This window comes from Oenanthe melanoleuca, chromosome 6 (genome assembly GCF_029582105.1).
Source record: "Oenanthe melanoleuca isolate GR-GAL-2019-014 chromosome 6, OMel1.0, whole genome shotgun sequence".
Taxonomy (NCBI): domain Eukaryota; kingdom Metazoa; phylum Chordata; class Aves; order Passeriformes; family Muscicapidae; genus Oenanthe; species Oenanthe melanoleuca.
This window is the reverse complement of record NC_079340.1, coordinates 29,714,197-29,739,268: the sequence shown is the minus strand read 5'-3', so window position 1 is coordinate 29,739,268 and position 25,072 is coordinate 29,714,197. Positions and strand designations below refer to the sequence as shown.

General features: G+C 44.3%; 1 protein-coding gene across 4 annotated transcripts in view; it reads left to right on the top strand.

Moving 5' to 3' along the window:
- RGS10 (regulator of G protein signaling 10) overlaps positions 1-18,781 on the top strand; it is a 35,987-nt gene extending 17,206 nt beyond the window's left edge. For 2 of the 4 annotated variants that reach the window (XM_056495234.1, XM_056495235.1), the window contains exon 5: positions 1,534-4,786. In XM_056495234.1, the coding sequence (XP_056351209.1) occupies positions 1,534-1,680 (147 nt within the window). In that variant the 3' untranslated portion in view covers positions 1,681-4,786. Of the gene's footprint in view, positions 1-1,533; positions 4,787-17,437 lie in introns of those variants that run through there. The other 2 variants (XM_056495232.1, XM_056495233.1) reach the window with 2 other exon arrangements.
- The last annotated feature ends 6,291 nt before the right edge of the window (positions 18,782-25,072 follow it).

Genomic DNA, 25,072 nt, shown 5'->3' with positions numbered 1-25,072 from the left:
GCAGTTAGTCAGTGCCAGGAGGTATAATTTGACTTTGCTTAACTCAGGAGGAGTTCAGACCCTGAAGATCATGCTCTACACAGAGTGGGTGTTTTGGGATTTTTTTTTCATATTCCAATATGCACCGTAAAGAATAATATTTCCACACTTTTAGACATTAAGTTAACTATTTAAATATGTAAACAGTGGTTAGTAAAATCCACCATGTAATCTACTTGTAAGGGAGCTATTTCTGCAAATGCACAGACAAGAACAGTCAAGTTTTAGGAATTTGCCTGTATCTATCCAGGTTCCTTGAAGATGTGAAATGAAAAAGGAGTTTGAGATTTTTTTTTTTTTAATTTTTCCCTCTCAGCAAAGAGTTGGGGTATCTGATGATACTATCAGTTAGAAGTCTTCACACATGGAGTAGCCACATCTGCAGGTCAGAATCCAGAAATTTGTCTTGGAAATTCAGTTATTCTGAGTATCATAAGAAAATAATCAGCCCTGAAACGTGACTCAGAGAGGCTCCACCAGTGAAATAATAGACTGAGTGTGAGGCTGGCTTTGGTTTTCCCTCAATTACAGTTTTGAAGTTTACTTTTTTTCCCTTCCCCTCTGTTTCAAGACCAAGCAAAATGTAGTCCTGACCTTGACACCTGAACAGACTCCAGGCTCCTCTCCCAACCCTTTTGTTTTCAGGAAACTCCAAAGGAGTTGTAGGTTTGTTTTTTCTTTTGTCTGCAGTGGGTATAAATAGAAGAGCAGCAGTTCTGCTGAGGGATGAGCCTGAACTGAAGCCCTGGGAGAAAAAGCTGTGCTTGGGGCTGACCTCATGTTTCCATGCTGGCTGTGAGAAGCTCTTGGCCTAGTGAGAAGTGTAATTACACAAATTTAATCCACCAGCAATTTAAACCCACATTTTAACTGGCAAAGTACATCTGTGCCAGGTCAGCTCTTTGTGGCAGGTTCCTGCAGCATTTCTTGTCTGTCCTGAGACCAGTCTTGGCATTTGGTCTAAAAAGGATGGGAAAACTGGCATAGGTTTAAGGAGCATTGGCTAAACCAGTTGTTTCAGTATTTGTGCAAATTATTCAGAGTCTTTCCTTAGTTATCCAGTGCTCTGCATGAGCAGCTCTGCAGCATCCAGGGGTCACTGCAGTCACAAAGGTGCATAAAAGGTCCCTCTCTTTCCTCAAAGCTCTGCTTTGTCCCTCTGAATGCCTGCCAGACATCCTGCCAGGAGGATCTGACCATCCTCCTCACTGACCAAGGCACCTCTCACCTTCAGTATTAGCTGTGCAAGGTTGGCTATTGTGAAAACTAAAATTTGATTTTTAAATGAATCTGGACATTATAGCCAAGCAGTGACCACAACATAGTTTACTACAAGCTGGAGAGTTGGAAGTGTATTTTTTTAAAAAAGTCCTGCTCTGTAATAATGCTCTAATCCAAATAGAATCAAAATCCATTGGAATTAATGCATCCTTCTCATTTAAAATCTCATTTTGCTGAGGTCATTTGCTTTCTATTCTTTTCCCCTCTTCCCAGATATTCAATCTCATGAAATATGACAGCTACAGCCGCTTCCTGAAGTCAGACATATTCCTAAACCATAAGAAGAGTGAGGAGCAAGAGGAGAACTCACCAGAGGCTCAGACTGCAGCCAAAAGAGCATCAAGAATTTACAACACATGAGACACAATGGATCTCTTCAGGAGAGGCAATACAATAAGGAAATTACACTCAGGAACAGTCTAGGTTTATAGCAGTTGCATTTAGGGCTTGGAAAGCTCAAAACCTTTTTAGGAGATACTTACCTTCTTAATTGCTTGAGTGACTAATTGTTTTTGCATGATAGCTATTAAGCAAGCACCCATGGAAGGACTGTTTCCCAGCTAAAAGGCTGAGCTATTCCTCCATAGCATGAATTGCTTTGAAATTTGAAGTTGAAATGCTTTCAATTCTTTGTATTTTCTTTTGTGAGGCATCTTGGTGATGAGGAATGGGAGACAGCGTGGTTGGGTTTTTATTTTTGCCTTGTAATTTTTATTTGGGACTAGCTTTTGCATCCTGAACTGCTGGGAGAAGCAGTTGAAGAGTGCATTTCACATTAGTTTGTGGGTGATCATCCACAGCAAATTTAATCATAAAGGGACAGCATCTTTCGGGGTTAAGCTCAGTAGAATCCAATCCCTTCCTGTGTGACTTTGTTCTTTCAGGGTGATGTCTGTTTTGCTTTGCCTTTATTGCGGAATCAAAACACTTCCCTAGTCACGATTTTCATTTTTGTATCTCCTAAATTTCCCCCTTTTTTATTTTATTTTATTTTTTTTTGCAGTAGACAATCACCTTCTTCAGAGGATAACCTCTATTTCCTTGGGGACAAAGGCTCTAAAAGAGACAGAATCTCTGAAGAACTCCTAACTGCCATTAGGAAATGACAGTAAATAAATAAAAATATCCCTCTCAGGGCACACTGGTCTCAGCAAAGCTTGGCTTTGTCCCTCATACCAGTGTGACATCAGATGCTGCTATCAGGAAGCATCTGGTCTCTCCCAGGTCTCCTGAACAATCCTGCCCTGTGCTTTGGCAAAGGACCAACAAACCAAATCTGGTTTTCTTTTACTCAATTTTTTCTGCTAAAATCACCCTGCCAGGTTTTGTCTGCCCCACTCAAATATTTCAGGGTTTCCTAGTTGTGATTTTGGAGAGCTGCAGTGGAGCAGGGAGTTGGTTTTGGGGTTCAGCCACTCTCACACCAAGCTTGAGAGCAAGGGGAATTTATTCCTGCCCCATGCAATCAAAGGTTGGTAGAGAAAGACATTTCCAATGAGCATTCCATGGGAATGTGTCAGCCCTGCAAAGCACATTTTGGCATTGAGTTTTTCATGTGTTCATGTATTTTTTGGTTAGTTCACTGCAGTGTTATTAAGTTGCAGTTGAAGCTGGGAAAGTGTATTAGCTACTTGCTCTATTTACAAGCTTTGCAGCTGTAGTCTGGCTGTTTCCCACTCTCTCATTATTTACTCTTCCATTTTTTGCACTGCCTGTCTTGAACTTTTGTTTATGTGCTGGCTAATCTAAATGCACAGTTAGCTTTTGAACATTTTGTACTTTTTTTTTTTTTTTTTGTCAGAAAGGCCAGATATGTTTCATACATTGCTGTCACCATCAATGTTTAAAATCTAAGTCTAGTTTGTCATTTTTAGAATGCAAGCTCACTTGGTAGACTTGATTACTTCTTTTAACTCTGAGCCACTCTTGCAGGTATTATGTAAAAAAAAATTGTTTCCATGGGCTTTTCCCTAGTTAAAAGTGGGGATGGAAGTTCTGATTCTTCCCTAGAGCTCCATGCCCTGTTCATTTTTAGGAAAACAAAGAAGAGGTCAGTGCCTCCATATGCATGTTGTAAGGTGTAATTCTCATGCACTGAGTTAATGCTCTTTTTATGCTCACAGAAGATTTAATGGTGAAATCATATTACTTCAGGCACTTTCAGTGGAATTTGACCTCATGCTTAAGCTGTATTTCAATGTTCTACTGAATAAGAATGAACTAAACATGTGCATGAATCTTTTTTTTTTGTTTGTTTGTTTCTCTGATGGGGTCTAGGACATGGGACCATCCAGTTCTGGACTTGCCAACTCTTTGTAGTCTCAGGATTACTTCTGAAAATCCACTGTAATAACAGACTCTTAAAGCCTGCCACAGCAGAGGACAGAACTTCTGATAGCATTGAAGCCCTTGGGAGTGGGCAGCTTAACCAGTTTAGGACTTGGGTTTGTATTTTCCCAGTGTTTGCTTCATTAGTCTTGGTGATACTGAAAAATTCAGCAGGGGGACATTCATGGGAAAAATGCAGAACAAGACCTTACCACATTTGTCACATGGATGCACAGCAGATTCATTTTTAATCATATTGATTTTAAAAATGCATGAGCAAGGGAGAAGAGTCTTTGACTATCATGTTTTAAAATGGTAATAATAGAAAATAAAACCAGGAGCCTTAAGAACAAAGGTAGGGTGTTAAAGAGAGAAAATGAGTTTGTAGCTGCTTGTGAACACTTTCCTTGGCAATGTGTTCCCTATCAGGTTCTGTCTTTGCTTGCTCAGAGCAGATACCCCACATGAGTAGGCACAAAGGTGCTTTACACTATCAGGAGACAAAAATTACTGAAATGGAAATGTATGTTTTAGCAGCATCTCTAATGCTATGATGTTTATTTCAGTAGCTATTATGTTTCTAACCTAATGTACCTTAACCCACAAAATTCTTAAAGTTGATTGCACCATTCTCTTTGTGGTGTCTGGGTTTGTTTGATTTCTCTACAACACCAACAAGTAGACTTGCAATGTGCAGAAAGCAAAGATGTTTTTCCTATTAATTAGATTATCTGTATTTTTCAGTAAAAGGGCAATTAAATTAAAACCATGCAAGCAGATGTCTGTAATTGCAGTTTGTGTATATGTGGGGAAAGTTGGTATTATTACAAACTTGCTTCTGCAAATAGGTGACACTTTCTCAATGTGGCACAGAGCAAATCACACAGACAGAACTGTGTCTCTGGGAGCAAATCCTTCATTCCAGGAACAACTGTAAACATTGCATCCAACCTCAGGCTGTAAGTGGGTGCTCAGAGTTGCTTTATGTAGAGATTAAAGATGGGATCTACTCCTCTTCATAGAACTTACACTGAAAATATGAGCACACAAAACAAGCAACAGAAATTGCATGCCTTAAACTCTACCCTATTTTGTGTTTCTCAGCTAAAAAATAAAAAATACTCTACAAATACACCAATTCTGTGTGCTGGCAGCTCTTTTGTGTTCTGAACAGAGTTTGGGTCGAGATGGCTTCATGTCCCATGATTATCCCATTTTCAGCTCTCAGTCCTTGCTAACACAGTTTATACTCTGTCCTAGTGTAAACCTAGTTGGTTTTATTTTGTTTTGTTTTTTTTCTTGGAAGAAGGAATGGCACAGTGGGACTCACTTCTGACTGGGCTGTGGTCTGAACAAATTGCAATAAGTCACTTGAACAGGGGAAGATTCTTCTTGTACCTGCTCCATCTCCCATTTCTTTTTTTCCTGCTGCATTTCTCTCATTGCATTTGCCAGCCCATCAGCATGGAGAAGGTGGGTTTGAAAAACCAGAGGGAGGGAGAGAAAAATATGTTACTGTTCCTGTTTGGATAGCAGTTTGGAATATGCTTGGTTTTTCACTGAAGATTCAGACATTTAAGTGGGTAGCATCTGTACCTGGGCTAAAAACTAATTAGGTCTGTGATGCAGAGAGGTCCTGTATAATTCTGTGACTGCTCCAAAGCTGATAAGTGGTGCAAACTCCCTTTTATAAATTGTTTATAACCCTCCATCCTAGAACAGAGCAGCAAGCCCAGCACAGTGCCCGGTTTTTGCCAAGGCAGGAGCCCTGTTCACACCAAGTGCTCATTTCCCCGTGCCAGGGGCAGCTCCTCTGCTCTGCATCCAGCACAGCTCGTGTCCCAGGGCTTTGGCCAAGCCGCAGTTCCAAGGGAGCTGTTGGGGCATCCTTCATCCCGAGGATTGCTGAGATTTTGCTGCGCTGCCGCACAAGCGCTCGGCAGCTGCTCTGCCCGCTGGGCTGAGATTCACCCAAAGATGCTTTTCACCATCCTGCTCCACCCTGGCTGCTCCCTCTGCAAATCCCGGGGTTAAAAAGTGCCCCGTTCCAAGCGGTTTGGGGTGGGGGAAGAACCGGGGAAAAAAAGGAATGGGACCGCTGCCAAATTTAGCAGCACCCTCTCCTGGCTCCCGGCTGAACAGCTCGGGGATTTGGGGCTTGGAGTAAGAATCCGAGCAGGGAAAGGTGGCAGCTGCTTGTTCCTCCCAGGCCATATTAGAATATCTGATTTGGGTCTGGCTGTTAAAATCCCCGAGGGTGAATCAATCCGTGGAAGAGTAGGAACAGTAGGCTATATGGGTAAGTCTTCCACAGCTCAGCTTTTTTAAAATTTGCTGAGATTACTTGAGATTTAGACATATTTCTGCCAAGTAAGCTTAAGAAAAAGAATAAAAAATATTCACATTCAGCTGGGTCCAGTTCCATGCAGCAACTCCCACAGAAATCCTGACGGTGAAAATCAGGAGAGGGTGAAAGGATCTGCAGCTCTCAGTGAGGCTGGTCTATAACCTTAAATCAGCAAAGCAAATTGAAAGGGGAGACAGCAACTGGGATTCTGGTGATTTTAGTGTAGATTTATCTTCGGAGGGTTATGTACCAAAACAAAGGTTTATTTGTAGTTCTGCTTTGGATAGGAGTTACAATATATTTGTATGGTCATGATAAGATGGGTAAGTCCACACCTATGCTCATCTTGAGCTTTCCTCTGTGGGGAAGTTGCACAAAACAAAGTAGAGATTTGAACATTGGTTAAAAACCCCCCAAGAACTAAGCTCTTTTATTTAACAAGATCTGTTTTCTGGTGACCTTTCTACCAGCAGTAAATGCAGGTTTAACTAATGTGGTTTTCATCAGGCCTATCTCAGCTGGTGAACCATTTGATTAGATAGATGTCAAGTGTTTTTCCATGTCGTGACTAAGGCAAGGTAGGAACTTGAAATATTTGACCAAGTTAGGCTAGCAATTGCAGATCCCCCAGAGTTACCCAAAAATACACTGACTTGGTGATAAATTGAATCCTTTCGGGTTCTTTTTCAAGCTGCAGTCCAGAGGAACAGCTGAACATAAATTTTTCTTAGTTCCTGTTCTGTATTTACTGATTTTATATTTTTTCCACAGTTTGAATACTAGGTTTAGACATTTTTTACACCTCTGCACTACACACAGCATGAATCTATCCTTTTGGCATACCCAAAGTGCCACAGAGATGGATCTGACAGCAAAGGGCATAGAGGAGGAGTTCATGCCCCTCTCAGTCTGTAAAGAGATCCCAAATATGAAACCAAAAACATGAAGGAGAAAAGGCAGCACTGCTACAGTCACTGAGACACAAACCTCAGTACATGGTGAGACCAGGGGCAGAGTTTGATGCAAGCCATTCCCTGAATGAATGGGAAACACATCTCTGTTGCTTTTCTTGCAGTGTTCAACCAGCCACTGCTAAAAGCTGTTCTCAACATCCTGACCAGGCTGCTTGGAAAATCCCCAGGCCCAGGGAAGACCTGTGGGATTAAAACTGCAATCTAACCCCAGAATGAAGGTAATTGGGCTCCCAGAACTCTGCCTCTGACTGCTGCTCTCTCCACATCTTGGACACCATTTCTTAAGGAAGTATGAAATTACTAGGGCTTTTAAAAAGCAAATCTTTTATCCTGAAGCCAGGAGGGCATGAGCTGTGTGTTTCATCCCTTAATTCCTTTCCCCCACCCACTTCCTTTCCTACTGTAGAGAAATGAGTGAACTCTTTGTGATCTCTGCTTTCAGGGGTTTCATGGCCCAAGCTGCTCCGTGGATTATCAGAGACTTCCCAGCTAACAGATGGCTGGAAGTGACAGCAGTGCTGCAAGGAATTAAGGAAATTATTTCCATCTCAGAGCTGGTCTCATTCACTGTGTCATGCAGCTTTAAAGCATTTTCCATCCACTCAGATGAATATTTGTGTATCATTTACGGAATGAAATCTCTCTGAAGCAAAATTTCCAACCTCAAGGCGGGTTGTTGTTTTTGGAGTCATCACTGGGGCTTGGGCAAAGGCTTGAGGGAAATCCTATCCTCTGTAGTTGGGCCAATAGCTCTGTAAACTTAAAGATGATCTGTCTTTTTCTGAGCTCAAGATTAGGCAATGAACCAGCCTCTCACTGAGCCAGTAGCAGCAGTCAGAAAAACTACTGAGTGTTGCAATTTTTTTTTTTGTAATTGTTTGTGTTTGTTATTTTGACTCTTTGCTCTGGTTGGCTAAAAATTCCTTTTCGTGTGCAAGCATGGAATATTATTCTGTGAGAGGAGAGCTGCCAAAACCTGAATCAGTCCTTTTTTCTTCTTCTTTTATATTTGAAAGAGAGAGGCTACAAATCAGGAAAACAGAACTGAGAAGTGCTGAGCCTCTTCAGGGTTCAGCATTTTCAAAGAGGGGTGACCAAGGATGCAACTGACCCCCAGAGGGGTGGGAGTGATGGAAAGGGAAAGCTGCAGGGCTGGTTAGTGCCAAAGGTAGATTCTGTTCAAGGTCTGCTGTCCTTGTGTATGTAACTGATGTCCCAACAGAGCTCTCAAACTGCATGGAAAAAGGAGGGGGAACATCAGTTTATATTTTTATTTTTATCAGTTTTAAAAGGTCTTCATGGTGTGCTAAATGAAATCAAGAAAGGCACAGTAGTGCCCATAGTGACAGACAAAGAAAAAGTCTGCATTCAGCCAAGTTCCAGTTTTGGTCTTGTGTGAAATGAGTGATGGGACCAAGACTGGGAGAGCAGGGGAGCTGTACCCTGAAAACCATTCTTTACCTCACTGTTGTTTCTTAATTTGCCTCTGGGTGGGTGCAGCAGGAACTAAGATCTCCAAAATCGTGATATGGGTATGTCCTGACAGCTTTAATTTTATTGATGTGGCAGCAATCTTCTATTAAGCAGCATTTTGCTTCAAGGAACATTTGCCTCACCAGCCTGGGAGATTTATGAGCATCTGGACTACAGCAGAGTGAAGCACTCACTTCCCAGAGGATGTGCAGACATCACACCCACCCTCTCCTTGGGCTTTGTGGTCTCCACCCTGCTCCTTCACCCTTCCATTTTGCACAGGCATAGCATACACCAGGATTATTACTTTTTCCCCCTCCTCTTCATGTTCTCCTTTAAAGAGTGGTTGTACCTCTGGACCACAAACCCTCCTAAATACCTTATAAAACCCACCAATTTTCAACACAGGAAAAAAGACAGTGATGGTAAAGAGAAGTAATTGTTACTGAGCTGAAAAGAGGAAAATCACAACTCACAGGGTGGTAAGCATCACTGTTTTCCATGTAACCTGTTCCATGATTATTTTTTCCCCTAACACTGGGCTGTACTACACAGTTCTGGTGCCCCTCTGCTTTAAAAACAGAGGAGAGTTTTGTTTGGGGGTATTTTTTTTTTTGTTGTTTTATTTTTTTGCCAGCAAGACTAGAAGCTGAGGTTTCAGTTTGCTGCTGCTCAGCTGTGCTGGTGTAGATGGAGCTGTGGCACAAGTACCTCTGGCTGTTCCTTGCAGGGAATCCTTTCTGGGAGCCTGGAGATGCCACAGGTTGGCACTGCTCTGGTTCCTTTGGCTCAGGAGGATTTGCAAACACATGTTCCACCAAAGCTGCAACCCCATTTTGTTTTTTATTATTTCTACAGATAACAGCACTGATTTAAACTTGATTTAATCAGGTGACAGCTTTTGCATCTGCTGCAGGTTCATTGAATTAACACCATTTAACAGATTTGCTTTTTGGGGACTTGTCTCAGATCCCTGTTTGCACTGACAGAAGCCAGAGATACAACCTCCACCATTGCATTAATGCTGGGATTTTCAGAGGCTTAAACAGCACCTAAAATTGCAGCTGGAGCCAGAGGTGACATTCTGCTGAATGCTCTCCTTGCCCTGCTGGAGGATGGAGCTCTGGGGTCCCCAGCACAGGGTGGGCAGGGATGTGTTGGAGGAGGATGGAGATGTCAGGGGCTGGATCACCTCTGCTGTAGCAAAGACTGTGAGGATTGTGGGAGTGAGTCCAGAGGAGGAGACTCCAGGGACACCCCAGAGACCCCTTTGACACCTAAAGGGGCTCCAGGAGAGCTGGAGAGGGGCTGGGGACAAGGGATGGAGCGACAGGACACAGGGAATGGTTTCCCACAGACACAGGGCAGGCTGAGATACTGGGATATTGGGATATTGGGATATTGGGATATTGGGAAGGAATTCTTCTCTGTGAAGGTGAGCTCCGTGCAAAGGGGACACAGCAGAGCCGGGACCTCAAACTGCCATCACAGCCCTGAGACCCCCAAATCTCCATTGCGGTCCCAGGACTCCCAAAACCCCACTGCAGCTCCAGAACCCCCAGATCCCCAAGCCAGCCCTAGGACCCCAAATCCCCGTCTTGGTCCCAGGACCCCCAAATTCTCATGGCAGCCCCTGGTCCCCAGATTCCCATCACAGCCCCAGGACCCCCAAACCCCATCACAGCCCCTGTACCCCCAAATTCCCATTGCAGCCCCGGGCCCCCAAATCCCCACTGCAGCCCCGGGACCCCCAAATCCCCATCACAGTTCTGGGACCCCAAATCCCCACTGCAGCCCCGGGACCCCCAAATCCCCATCACAGTTCTGGGACCCCAAATCCCCACTGCAGCCCCGGGACCCCCAAATCCCCATCACAGTTCTGGGACCCCAAATCCCCACTGCAGCCCCGGGACCCCCAAATCCCCATCACAGTTCTGGGACCCCAAATCCCCACTGCAGCCCCGGGACCCCCAAATCCCCATCACAGTTCTGGGACCCCAAATCCCCACTGCAGCCCCGGGACCCCCGGCCCGTGCGGGGCCCCGAAGCGCCGGCAGAGGGCGCGCTGGAGCCGCGCGGGGAGGCGGCGAAATTTGGGGGAATTATTTGGGGTTTCGGGGTCCCTGTGTGTAATTTGGGGCTCAGGGGATCTCAGTGTTTTATTTGGGGTTTAGAGGTCCCTGTGTATTATTTAGATATTAGGGATCTCATTGTTTTAATTGGGGTTTAGGGGTCCCTATGTGTTATTTAGATATTAGGGATCTCAAGGTTTTATTTGGGGTTTAGGGGTCCCTGTGTGTTATTTGGTGCTTAGGGCATCTCTGAGTTTTATTTGGGGTTTAGGGACACTTTCTATATCCCAGGTTGCTCCAAGCCCTGTCCAGCCTGGCCTTGGACACTTCCAGGGATGGAGCAGCCACAGCTTCTCTGGGCAGCCTGTGCCAGGGTCTCATAACTCTCAGAAAAAGCAAAGAAAACCCATTCCCTCTCCAGGAGGAAAAGATTGTGGTGGCATATACCCAGATATGACATTTTTTGTGGCCACCAAGGCAGCAGTGCCAGTGAAAATCCCTATTTTCCAGAATAAAGAGGGAAGAGGCTGCTTTTGTACCTTATAGAACACTTTTCTTGGAGATGTGCAATGTTGTTGAAGTGTCACAAAACTGTCCCAGGGCTCAGCAGGTCCAGGTGGATTCACTCCTGAGCAGCTGCAAGCAGAGAGCAGGACACCACCACTGCTCTCTGTATCCCTGCAGGAAGCTCAGAAACCTGGGCTCGAAAACAGGAAAAGAAAGAAACAAAAGCCCCTAGAGCCGTGTTCTGGGGGGATGCAGCAGCAAACTGCAGAGCTGCTTTGTTCTGTGACAAGGAGGGTCACACCTGCCTGCTCCACTGCTCACCTGGGAACGTTTGCATGGGGGGACAGCTGAGTGTATATCAGGGTGTAAAAGAGTGTAAATCAGAGTGTAAATCAGAATATTCATCACAAACCCAGAGCATCGCTCCCAACTCTTCACACCCACTGAGAAATGTGGGTCTTGTCCTCCTGTAGCTCTGCCCTTTCCCTCCCATGAGTGCAGCAGTTACATTTTTTTATTCTTTCCCCATCTCTTCTTTAGCACCCACTTCCAATATTCTTCTTCCTGCACTCCAGGCATTTAATCTCCTTTATGAATTCCAATCTACAAACGATTAAAAAAAAAAAAAATCAGAAGCAGTGAGGGATGCAAGTGTGGCCAGACCTCAGGGAGTGTTTGCTTCACGTTTCAAGCTGGTGATTATGACTAAAATCTCGCTATCTGGGCCACGAGTCTCTGCTGAAAATCCCGTAGTAAACATGCCACGTGAGGCAAGCGTTTGACATCTGCAAATGGGCGCCATCTGCTTCTCCTTTTAAGAGCATTAACTGTCTAAGAAAGGAAAAGAGATGCATGAAAGTTGGCCTGAGGTCAAAAGAGTGTGAGTGAGATCAGGGGTTTCTGATTTAAGAGTAAAATGGGGGATAGATTCACCCCATTACACACAGAGAACTCTTCTTGGTGAGAGGAGGGGAGATAATTGTGAGTGGTGTGAAGTCACATCTCCAGATTCGGGGGAGCTCAGGATGCACAGGCAATCATACAGCCCAGACTTCTTTTTTTTAGGGCCAGACCAAGACCTTTTCTAAATGAGGAACTGGGTAACATCAGGAGACAAAATTTTGACTCAGCTTTTTACAATCCTACTTCTGCTCCCAGCCCATGGCACAGGGACCAGGGTCCTGTTCTGTGCCAGAAACAGCTCTTGCTTCTCTTTCCCTGGCACACTTTGCTCCCGTGGTCAGCAGCAAGGGGTTGGTGTGTTCACTCTCATCTTTCCTGTCAGGAACTCCAGCTCTGCTTGGCTCCCCTGCAATCCCCCCTGGCTCTGGATTATCAGGGATTTAGGACTGACTTCTCTGTCTCTGCTCTTAGGTGTTCCAAGCCAGCTTCCACAATAACTCCTCAGAGTTTCAAAGCTTTACATCACAGTTGGTCCAGGATGGTTGGTTGGGGAGAATCCTGCTCTGTAGGCAGCTCAGGGAGGATCTGTTGAGCTCTGGGTGTTGTAGTAGGACTGTCATAGGTGTCCTGGCAGACTCTGGACTGTTTCTAGGACAGGACAGTGTGCTGGGGCAGTGGCATCCCTTGAACAGCACTGAGGAAGAGATTTGCTGCACAACTCACTCTGTTCTTTCTCTCTCATGCAAACAGGAGAGCATCCTTCTGCATTTTGATGCAGGCTGTGCACATCCTGAATGCCTTGTCTGACATGAGGGGTGTGTCTGTGCCCTAAAATATCCAAAAACTCTTTAAAAAATAATCTAAAGGTTGGTAGATAAGGTGGATAACTAGCAAAGCCTACACATTACTGTAAGTCGTGTTTCCTTTCACTGGAGGATCACAGGGTAATGAAAAGTCGTGTACTCAACAGGATGGAGAGTTTGCTGAGGAGAGAGCTGTATGCAGAAACGGGACAAGAAGGAACATGGAAAAGAACAGAACTCCATGAACCAGTTGCAGACTGCGGGAGTGGAACCAGAACCTCCCTTTAAAGCAGGAACGGGGCTGGTTTTCCCCAGCCCCACCAAGTCACCCCTTGTGCTCAGCACTCCCATTCATTGGGCACAAGGCGCAATTACAGGAGAAAAGCTGCTGGTGTCTCACTCCAACCAGGGAAAGCTCTCAGGGGCCAGCAGGGTTTGGGTCATGAGAGGTTTTGGGCTGCAGGTTTAAATGGGAGTGTGGCCAGTGTGCCAGCAGCAGCTGTTTCACACAGCCCTCATTTGCCTGAGCCGGGTGGCAGCGTGGGCAGCACCACGAGAGCCTTGTTCCGTGAAACAAAGGGACTCTGCCCCAGTGGAATCAGCTGGGCTCCTGCTGTCGCTGTTTTCTCTCCCCCCCGGCAGGGTAAGGGTTCTGCAGTGCAGATTGCTCTGTCTCTGCAGCCTCAAGGCATTTAGACCTGGTCTGAAGACTCCCAGACAAAACCCACCTCCTGCTGGTCTGCAAGGACTTACTGATCCAGGTGTGCCTGGAACATGACCCCAAAACGACTGTGGCTCAGGGAGTATCTGAAATATTTTGGATGGATGAGTAGTAAAAAAAAAATATTTTTTTATCCCTGCCAAATAGGACAAGGGAAAATTCCTTGCCAGAAAATCTTTTTGATGCTTCTAAAAATCTTTCTCAGGTGCTCCTAGCAAGGCCACATTGTATTTCTCCATGAAGGTGTTGTTATGTGTACCACAGCACTGCAAACAATCAGGGCTGCAGGAGGGATGACTCACAGCTCCATTACTCTGTGAGCATGGAGACATCTCTACATGAAAATTGTTGCTGTCAGCCTCATATTGGAATTAGTGTGTGGCTCACACAGAGCTGTGGACACAGACCCTGACCCATGAGGGCTGCTGGGGGTGCCACTCACACAGAGAGCTTTGTTCTCTGCCTGAGAATTGCTTTACCCTCAAATGATAAATGACAGAGCAGGTAAAAGAAGGAGTGTTGCACCTTTGCAGCTGGGCACTGAAGGGCTGGGTGGAAGTGTTTCCATGGGCTCCTGTCCCACTCCTGCCCTGCTGGCCCAGCGTTGCTGTCTGGGGGTCCTGCCCTGAGCCCGCCCTGCTGCCATCCACCAGAGAGCCTAAAGCAGCAGCCTGGACCCAGCTGATGGTCTCATGGGTCACATCAAAGCTCTTAACTCACACTCAGGGCTCTGGCTACGTGCATGCGAGTGTTTATGGACAGCCTGGATTGGTAAGGATCTCTAGCTCATCAGGGCACCCCGAATATTTGCATGAATGTATTCAGACTGGGATATTTGCATGAATGTATTCAGAGTGGGATATTTGCATGAGTGTATTCAGAATGGGCAAACTTCTATGAATACCTCATAAGTGAGAAGCCTTGGAGGGTGAGAGGGCTGCAAACCCCCTCTGTATTCCTTCCAGAAGCACAGTGAGTAATTACTCCACGGTGTGTGCTGGAGAAGAAGGAATTAACCCTGGGTGCCAGACCTGTGCCTGCACACTGGTCCCAGTGTGGAGGTGCTGCCCTCCCAGTGCAGGAGCTGTCCCCTGTCACTGGGGACAAAAAGGAGCCCTGTGCTGCCAGAGCTGATGATGTGCCAGCTACGTGCATTTATCTGTTTCCAGATGCACCCCCAAACCAGCACTGTGGGCTGCTCCCCTGGCTGCCCTCCTGTGCCATGTGTGGGCTGTGAGCTGCTCAGGGCAGCCATGGCTTCGTGCTGGGAACATTTGCTCAGCTTTGGCTGAAAGGAATCCTGCTGTCTCCACGGCCTCTTGCCAAACTTTCATTGGGGCTGGGCTGTTTGAAGGCAGAGCATCCCTCTCCTGACACAAACAGAGGCAGTGTGGATCTCTTCAGATCTCCAGGGCTGTAGCATCTCCAACCACACTGAGGAAGCCAAAAGGCATAGGAATTATTGGGAGGAATTTTGTATTGCAGCTTCCTACTCTGTCTTTCCTAAACTGTTTGTTCATTGTGTTGACTTAATTCACCTTCTGCCTTGCTGAGCTAAATCCCTGGGTGTTTTGCTGCCAGGGATCCCTGGCCAGTCACAAGGGCAGTGATCTGCCTGCCCCAAATAGGCTGAGTGACGACTCCTGAGTGTGGCTGTGATCTTCTCTAATTGCTGCCCACACAGCCTGTCTGGGATGACGGTGGAGACTCTAATCCCTGCAAATTCCCCTCTCACCTGAGCCCTTTGCATCCTTGGTTCAGATTTGCCAACCTTCTGTGCAGAGCTCCCAGAGGATAAAAGCAGCATTAGTGGTTGGGGGGTGTCAGGGCTCAGCACAGGCATCCCAATGTCCTGCTGGGAGCTGTTTGTGCTGCTCAGCACTGCAGGCTGGCCCTGGGACCAGATATGAATTAGAGCAGAACTGGGAGAGTATTCTGGAATACACCCTGCTTCCAAGCTCCTCTGGGCCCTGCTGGCATGGAAGGACCTTCCTCCACCCTGTGCCTCAGAACCTGCTACATAAAGCACTGCAAACCACTCAGCATTGCTGGAAACCCACCCGAGCTGGGGCAGTCCCCCCTCTCCAGGAGCTGCAGCTGCTCCCATGGGGCTGTCAGACAAGAGTGGTCAGACAGTGCCAGCAGGGCTGCCCTGCCCATCATCCCAGAGTATCCAGGCTTCCAGGATGTCAAGGTTTGCATGCCAAAACTCTCTTTGCAATATATGGTGACTGCTACCTATTCTTCTGCGGGATGAATAGTTCCCTTATGTTCTGGAAAGCTGATGTTTGATATGATAATAAAGTCTGAGCTGTGGTTGGGTGCAGAAAAACTTCACTTGAAAGGCTTTTATTCCTCTACATTTAAAAAGCTGATTATTATTTTTAGGTTGATTTTGTTTTTTAAACCATTTTAAAAAGTTTGAGTTAGGAAGACTACTTTGGTCAGGTTTAAGTGTTCAATTACCTAACTCATTCCAAAACTACAACCACTCTAGGCAGGGACATCAGATTTGCTGGGTCCCCTCCAGAATGAAGTGTGATGGAATAGAGGGAAATCAAAAACTTGATTGCTTTTCAGTTTACATGGCATGTCCAACCCACTATTTCTCATTTGGGCTCAATGTTGCTCATTCATTACGAGCAGGCAGCGTGCCAGGGGCTGATGATGGAGTGCCCTTCTGAGACATTGCTGGGCTCTCAAACCAGATTTGTGGCTGGACCCTTAGCAAGGATCTAGACTTAATTAGAGATTGTCAAAAACTGCATGAGTGATGGCTTTTTCTTTTATACCAAAGGCATTGTCAGGCATAATAAATGATTGCAAAATGTTCCACGACCCCGCTGTGGCTGCCATCTACATACAGTATAGTCTTTCTTTTTATTGATTAGAAACAGTAATATAATATAAAACAGTTCTTCTCTCAAGCCAAACTGCTAAGGTTTTCAGAGAAAAAGCCATGGTCTGGCCCAGCTTTCCGTACAGAAACCAGCTGCTGCTCCTGGTAGCTTGAGACAGGCCAGGGGCTCTTGGAGTACCCGTGGGAAAGGTGGAAATGGCAGAGCAGGGACTTTGAAAACCCAGAGGACATGAAGCAGTGGAAGGGAAACCTTTGACATTATGAGATTCTGCCAAAATTTTATCTCCCAGTCAATAAAAGGACTCACCACATGGATGTTCTCCTGAAAACAACCTGAAGATGCTCAAGTGTATCAATGGGGGCTGGACCAGATCTTTCTCTACTGTTTAAATAATTGGAGTATTAATTTAGCTGGTTAGAAAGGAGAGAAGCATCCTGCAGTGGGAGAGGAGGAGAAAAAATTATGCGTATCAATGATGGTTATGGTGATGATGATGACAGTAATAATAATAAAAATAAATAAATAAATAAATAAATAAATAAATAAATAAATAAATAAATTAAAAAAAAAAATAATAATAATCATCATCATCATCATCATCATCATCATCATCATCATCATCATCATCTTAGTTTTAAGATGTAGAAATATACTGAATGTGAAAATTGAAATTCTTGTAAAAATACACAGAGCTCAGCAGTTACCTAGGATTAAAGAAAGGGGGGGGGAACTGAATCTCTCAGAAATAGGATCAAGTTTTACCTTGGGAAAATTAGCAGCTACAAGCTAATGGGATTCGAAAAAGATAAAGCTAAAATTCTGTTAATACAGACAAGTGAAAGATTGTTTCAAAAAATTAGATTTTCACAGAGGCAACACAGAATTGTGGCAGTACATCTCAGTCAGCTGGAGGTAAAAGTGCTCAGCATTAACCTCAGCCCACTGGACTTCTGCTCCAGAGAGGGATTGGTACCAAACTGCCTGGTCTTCAGGCAATTTGGATTAAGAATCTCAAACATTGTCTATGGAACCTTCTACCTTAGATCCTATTTCTATTTAAGCCAACAGATTTTAATTCTGATTTCCTTCTTCCTTCTGCCCCCAACCCTCTCCCTCTATTTAAAACAGCTATCAAGAAGTTATTTGGGAAACCCTGCCTTCAACCAAATTTTCCAGGATCTGGAAAGAGGGAAGAACTGCTCACCACGAGTCAATAATTTCCCAAGGAGAGGCTCCTTGCCCCACTGCCTGGGGCGCTCAGGAGGATGCTCGAAAGGCCACCAGAGCTGCAGCCCTGGCTTCAGGGACAAACCCCTGCAGGAGTACTTCAGGGAGAGGCTGCAGGAGCTGGGCAGCTCCCAGAGGTGCAGCAGAGAGGAGCCAGAGCCCGCTCCTGGCTGCCCGAGGGTCCCGCAGGAGCAGCTCCTGGTGCTCCTGGTGGGACACTGCCCGGAGGGACAGCAGCCCTGCAGCCCTGCACACCAGCTCAGCAACAGAGGCACCCAGTGCCAGCCTCAAAAGGACATCCAGAACGCCCTCAGGCTCTGCACTGGGGACTCCTTGGACCTCCTGACAATGCACATTGCTGCTCCCCTAGAAGTGTTCGTGCAAAAGAAGTGATGCTGGAGCCGGTTACAGATTTTTGTCCAGCACCATCCTGATTTTAGCCCATGTATATCAGTCCCCTCTGGTGCAGAAAGGTGCTTGTTTTGGGATTGTTCTTGATTAACATTGCATATATTTGTTTTTAATTGTTTCCTGGAAAGAATCAGCATGATTGAGCCATAGGTGCAGCTTATAGCAGTGTTCTAAATACATGCATGAATTGCTAGGATACTTAAGTTTCCTTTGAAAAAGGTGATTAATATCAGAGGAGTAGCTTGTTTCCTGCTGTGCAGTTTGTGTTAATTAATCTGAAGAAAGACTGTTGTATTCTACCTTGTTATTTCCCTTGTTTTAAGCCTCTTGTTTTTATCATGCCACTGTGCCCCAACTAATTTATGTTCTTACTGTGACTTATTTTTGACACAGATGCAAATAGTTTATGAGAAATTACTGATTTTCACTCATTGCCACATGTAATCACCAGGTGGATCACTGGAGGAGTCTGATGCATGAAGAAGAAAACACTGACATAAGATCTACTTTTAAATAAGATCAGCCATTGTGGCTTTATTTGCAGACTCAAAACCTCTTGATTCAAAAAACCACCACAAGGGCAAAGAGGAAAAAAAGGCTAGATTTAAGTTAGAATGATGGAATTAAGTATGAAAGAAGGCTCCTTCCCTCTTTCCTACTGTAAATACAAGAACCACATAGTGAATTCCTCGTGTAATCTGAACTTCAAATTGTTTATTGTATTTTAATATTTATCCTTGCCATGTAAGTATAAAATGTCAGCTGCAGCTGAATCTTTTTACTATGGGAAATGTCAATGTTTAATTCCACAGTGAATATCAGACCCAAAATGAGGCAATGATTTTAAGCTTCCAGAAAGATCTATTACTGCCTGTGGTATCATCAGCAATAAATTCCTCATTGTAGTTGTGATTTGAATTCATGTTTCTGTCTTTGCTTTCAGACTTATTTTAATGTGAGTTAACAAGTAAACCATGCCCCTGGCTACACCTAATCCCTTCCAGGGCTGGCTCCACCCCATCACTTTTCCCTCCTTGTTCCTCCCATTTCTTCAGCCCTGGTGAAACTTGCTCCAAGGTGTGTCTTGTCCCTTCTGCAGGTCACATTTTCCTTATTCCCAACACCTATTTGCAGAAATATTTCTTCTGCATTGCCTCCTCAGCTCTTGGGCATCATGTTTATGTTTTTCAGACTGTGAAGTTATGAGGAAAGGGGAGGGCAGATTGAGGAACTTCTCACATCCCTCTGCCACTTTTCTCAGGAAACAGCCAAGAGTTTCCCCCCCAAGAAAAGGGAAGGGAAACATATAAGACTCATTCCACATCCTTTTTCCCATCCCAGGATCAAGTTAATCTAAAGAAACTGAGATGAGATACTGACAGCTCTCTTTTTGTGTAGGAGAAAGCACTAAATATTTAGTCCAAATGAATTTTTCTGAATTCTCAATTGCCTTCCTGCTGCAAATGGAGGGAGCAGCCAATCAGGTGAGCTTTTCCCTGAAGGAAAATATTTTTTATTTTGTTATTCTTTTAAGATTTAAATGAAAGTCTGAAACTCATAATGTATTAGCAGATGCCATTGGAGGGATGCATCTGGTTTTCATTGTGAGTTTGCCAGAGGTTAGTTTCTCCTCTAGGAGTGAATGCATTATAATAACATGGAATAATGTGAGGGCATAATAATAACAGTGCAAGAGGGAAAAGAGACAGTATTAATGGGACACAGGCAACCTTAATTCTTTCATTTCTTCAACATGTGGCTTTCCACACTTGGATGTGTCCTTTTGAAGTCTGGTTTTGCAAGATCATTTCCTATCTACAAGCCTTTCAGAAAAGGGAAACTGCCTGCCTGTTTGCTCCTGATATTTTAATGACTGTCACACTGCAATAACCCCAGATTAGCAGCTCTGGAGCATCCTGAGCCTCTCTGCAGACCTCTGCCATTCAAATTAACAGAGCTATGTGGAGACTTGCACTGTCAGGGTGTGACTGACATTTGCTGACAGCACAGGAAAACAAAGGTTCCTTAAGAAAAAAATTAGCAGCAATAAACTGTAATTAAAAGTAAACCAGAAAACCAGGTATTTTCTTTGCTGAAAGAGGCATTGGGTTGCCCAGGGAGGGTGGTGGAGTCCCTGGAAGTGCTCCAGCAATGACTTAATGCTATGGTTTAGTGGACAAGGTGGTGTTTGGGCAAACTTTGACCTGATGGTCTTGGAAGTCTTTCCCAGCCTTAATGATTCTATGGTTCTGTGATTTACCCAAGCATCTGTAAAGGGGCTATTCAAGCTGCTCAGCCTCTGGGCAGTTCCTCTTCTCCACTCAAGACAATTCAGAGCATCAGTTTTTAACAGGCCACATTTAAATTTTAGTTTTTACTTTTACTGAATACCAAATGTGAAACAGAATTTCAAAACCCCAAAAAGTAGGCTCTGACTTGGCAGAAACTTGTAGTGTTTCCTCCCCCAGAAGGACCCCATAGACCTGAAATTTCACAGTCAGGCCCATTTATGGTATTTTTCATCTGTAAAGCACCCTGAGGGATTAAAAAAGTTGATGTGCTTTTTAAATTGGATTTCATTCAAAATAGTGTCATGACTTTCCTCTGAGAAGCTGCACATCCCATGTCAGAGATAGTGGAAAAGTCTCAGAAGATTAGATCTCCCAGGAGGGAACATGTCTAGATGCTGCTGTACAGAAAAGACATGAAGTTACAGAGAAAAAAAGAAAAAACACCAAAAAAACAAAAAACAAAATACCAAGAGCTGTTAGGAGGAGAAATAAAATTTCATCACACAGTCTCTCAGGTTGTTAAAACCTTGTGAAAAATGGTCTGAGTTTGTTTGGAAAGTGATAATATGCATGACCTGAATTTATATATTCTGTTACCTTGGGTTTTACTGAGTTTAGCTGTTGGATGTAGCTGCTTCTTTCATGCAGATAATCTGTTTTCTCAATGTTCTTTCGTGAAACTTGATGCAGACACTGCCTGCCATTAGTAGGCTCATAAAAATATTCTTTATGCCTCTCTGAAAAATCCTTCTTCCTCCTCTTAAAGAAAAAGCAGAGCATCATCACTTTCCTGCTGGTGATTTTGCAGCTACTCTTCATCTCTGTTTTAGATCTCCCTGTGTGGAACACTGAACAGCACCCTTGGCTGGTTGTTGTTTTCCTTGTGTAAATACATTCTCTCTGTCTGACTGGAGCTTAGGCAAAGTAAATATAAATCAGTGCTCACTTCACTTAAAAGCAGAGCTCATGCTTTCTGAAGCCATGTCCCTGCTGTGATTTTGTCACCCTCTCCCTGAATTCACCCCTGAGGCTGCTGATGGTGCAGAGGGAGGCAGGGGAGGTGAGGAGGTCTCAGGGGATCAACCTGAGGAGAACCAGAACCTGCACAAAGTGAGGGACAACCCCAGCCTGGGCTGTGCTTCCCTCAGCCTCTGTGTGTCCGTGGATCCTGCTGGGAACAGGGAAAAGCAGCCTGGAAGCCTTGGGTTCCTCAGGCTGCTCAAGGACAAGAAATTATAACAATATTAAACACCTGCAGGGTGCTGAGAGAGGTGATGTTTGGCACAAAGCATGTTTTCAGAGAGGTGTTGCCTTCTTGGACCAATGAGTGTTTTCCATTTTGTTTTGCACAAACCACCCTATATAAGTGCAGTGCTTCTTTAAATAAAGAACTCTCTCTCTTTTGCTTCTCCAATACATGAAGAACTAGCTCTCCTACAGCCTCAAATGCAGCATCTGTGAAGATGTGGTGGCACAGAAAACACAAACCACATGGAGCCACAAAGGCATTCAGGAAGAGATGGGCTGCACCCCACTCTCACTGCAACCATCTCCAGGATCCAGAGGGCCTGAGGAATCCCTGTTTGATTAGGTGCCTCATTAAAGCAAAACATACAGTTTTCGTGTATTTAAATTAAGGAATTTATTAAAAAAAAAAAAAAAAAAAAAGCCAAAAAACCCAATCAAAACAGTGGTTTGATCTAAATACAGCAGCACTGTGACATTACTAGGACATTATGTACGAAGAATCCAAGCAGCCATAGAACACAGAAGCCTTTATCTTCAGTAACAATCTCAAAATGAAACTAGCTTCATCAAACAATGTTTAAGATCTCCCTGGAAAGAGAAACAAAACCAAACAGACCCTCCCCCCCTAACCCTTTGGATATTAGAATGACTTTTTTTGTACAATATCAACAGCCACTAGCTCTTCTAATTGAGAACACTTGCTTTAATTTATTACAAAAATGATCTGTTGACTCAGTTATGAAAGACAACTTTTAACATTGCTTTAGAAGTGTCTGCTCCTCTTATAGACTACAGTATTAGAAGTGCTTAAAAACATTTACTCCTGGATATGCTCTTGAAATTCAATCAGAAGGATATTCTGTGTGTGTTTATATACCAAATATGATTTTTAATTTTTAAAGCAGGTGAAAAGACTAACCCTAATATGAAACTGCAATTTTACAATTTAATTATTAGTCAGATATGGGCAACCACATGATAGTTCATGAAATCTTTAGGTCTATCTACATTGCTCAGAAACACAAAATAAAGTTTTTACAGCTTTCAGCTTCAAAAGGCTAAAATGTTCAGTCTTTTAGAAGAGTGTCCAGTGTTTAAAAGAAATGCAATTAAGGGAGACCGCATTCAGTACACATGAAACAACTCGTTAGAGCTTGCTAATTAACATATCCAACAGCTGCAGGTGGGGTGAGGAGAAAGGAAAACACATTTGCCATCCAGCCACTACCTGAGATTTCTTCTCTGGGAGTGAATCTTCTCTACAGGACTGCTCCAGACAACCTGGAGCTCCCCTCTGGAGCCCACTGAGCCTCTTTTGCTTCCAGACCCAATCTGGCACAGATCCCTTTTTGGGACCTCACACAGCACCTCACTCAGTGGGTACCTGGGGAATCCTTTGCAAGCTTGGCCAAAAAAGTTGAACCAATGAATGCTATTTTGTTCCCTTCCTCATTACTATTTACCTCCATTCTAAAAGCAGAGGAGGTGTTTTCATGTGAGTGCCACAATTACTGGCCAGCTCTTCAGCAAGAAATGAATAATCAAACATTTGCACTGTCACCTCTTTGTCTGCTGGAGATGTCTTACAGAAGTGCAGTTTGTTCTGTTTCAGTATCTCTAAGGAACTAAGACAAACCAAGAATAAAAAGAGTCCTAATTTAGGAGAGTCCTCTCACTAGTCATGTAAATAAAGAGCAGCTATACTAAGCCTATTTCATTTAAATAATAATACAAAGAGTTGATACTGATCTGGTTTATGCACAGACTCCAAAGTGTTTTCCATTGACAGAGAGCATCCCTCCATGTTTGGGAATGGGAAAACAAAATTGCACAGAGGTTTGCCCAAGGCAGTGAAGAAAAACACAGTCAGAACAGGAATATAAACCATCACTCCTGGCTCCAGTACATAAAGCAAGGAGAATACATATGTGCCAGCAGTAATATTCATGTTAATGAATAGGCAGCAATCTGTTTAAAATTGTTTCTTTCATAAAGTCCATTTGTCAGTGCACCAGCTTAGCTGATCCAATTGCAGCAGATTGTATTTGTATTATCACAGAGACATTTGAGGGAGGTCAGCCCATAACACTGTAGCATATTGTTGGCTTTCACCTTCTTTGATGAAATTTTTTATTTTGCCTAAAGGAAATAATTAAAAAATTCTCTGAACCAATTTCTTTATCTTTTTGGTTTCAGCATTTAAGGAAAGACAATTATTACCAGCCAGCAGTCCAATATTATTTAGCATAAAAGGAAGTGTGTCCTGCCCAGCACACAAAAGAGATGTTTTAAACTACAGACTTTCTCTTTACTCTAGCATGAGGATGTTAATAATTATTCTCCTTACTCTAAATCTTTAGTACTATTTTTAGTTAGAGGTCACATTTGTGAAAGGCTTGAGATAGACACAACTCTGGAATCTCCTGATTTCCATGGAGCCATGAACAGACTGATTCTTCCAAAAATCACTGCCAAATGAACCCCCTGCAGCCTGAGACAGACTGGGACCATCCTTGGGTGAGAGAGCCTTTAATTATGGACTTCTAGAACTCCTGCAGGCTTCCACATGATGGGAGATGTTCCACATGCCAAGAGACAGAAAGGATGCTCTTCCAAAGAAAACCCAGTTTTTCCAAAGATTGTATGGGAAATGCCTGACAAAAGATCTCCTCTGCACTGAGTGACTGAAGTGAACATAACAAATGTTAACTGAGCAAAGCAATGATCACCCCTGACTGTGGAGTGGAAACACCCACAGCTTGTTCACAAAGGAGCCAGGTCCTGCAGCCACCTGCTCCACTGGTGAGAAGCAGCAGCTGTGCTGTAGGTTGTGCATTTATTGCTCTTCCAGAAAAGCCTGTGCAGGGAGCTCCTGCCTGAGGCTGGGATGCCCAGAGCTGGCTGATGCTGTCCCTGCAGGATTCCTGCTTGCCTCATCCAGCTGTCCCCTGTGACCCTCAGAGGGACAACATCCCATGGGCCAGACCCTTGTGTGTGCAATTCCCAGGTCACTGCAGGAACTCTGACCAGCACAGGATGAGCCCAAGGAAGAATGTGCAGCAGGGTGGGACCAGCTGCCACTGCACCCTTGCTGAGGATTCACACACTGTGGGACTTCACACACTGTTCCCAGAGCTCACAGCTTGTGTGTCTTTCCTCTTCCCACCCTGCCTGTGGTTTTACCACTAATGCAGCGTGGCTCCCTGTTGGTTTATTCAGTTGAGGCATTGCCACTGAAAAAGATCAACTGGATTTGAAATGTGAGCAAAAAATTCAAGCTGGATCCTGAGGTCTGGGTGAATGACCTTAAGAATCAGTGTCTTCAAATCAGTGCTTTATGGGTCAGCCAAGTTTGATTCCTGCTGCTGATGGCACTCTCAGCCATGTTTCTGGGGTGACTGTAAATTAAGTGGTATCAAGCTGTGTTTATGGAGAGCTGTTATGTCTCTGAACTGGCAGGAACCAGGAGTCTCCAATCAGCATGGCCAGGTGAACACTGCAATATTGAATTCTGCAGTTCCCTGACACTCAGTTTGAGCTGCACTACCTGTTTGGTTTATCTTCACACCTTTCCAAGCTTCACAAG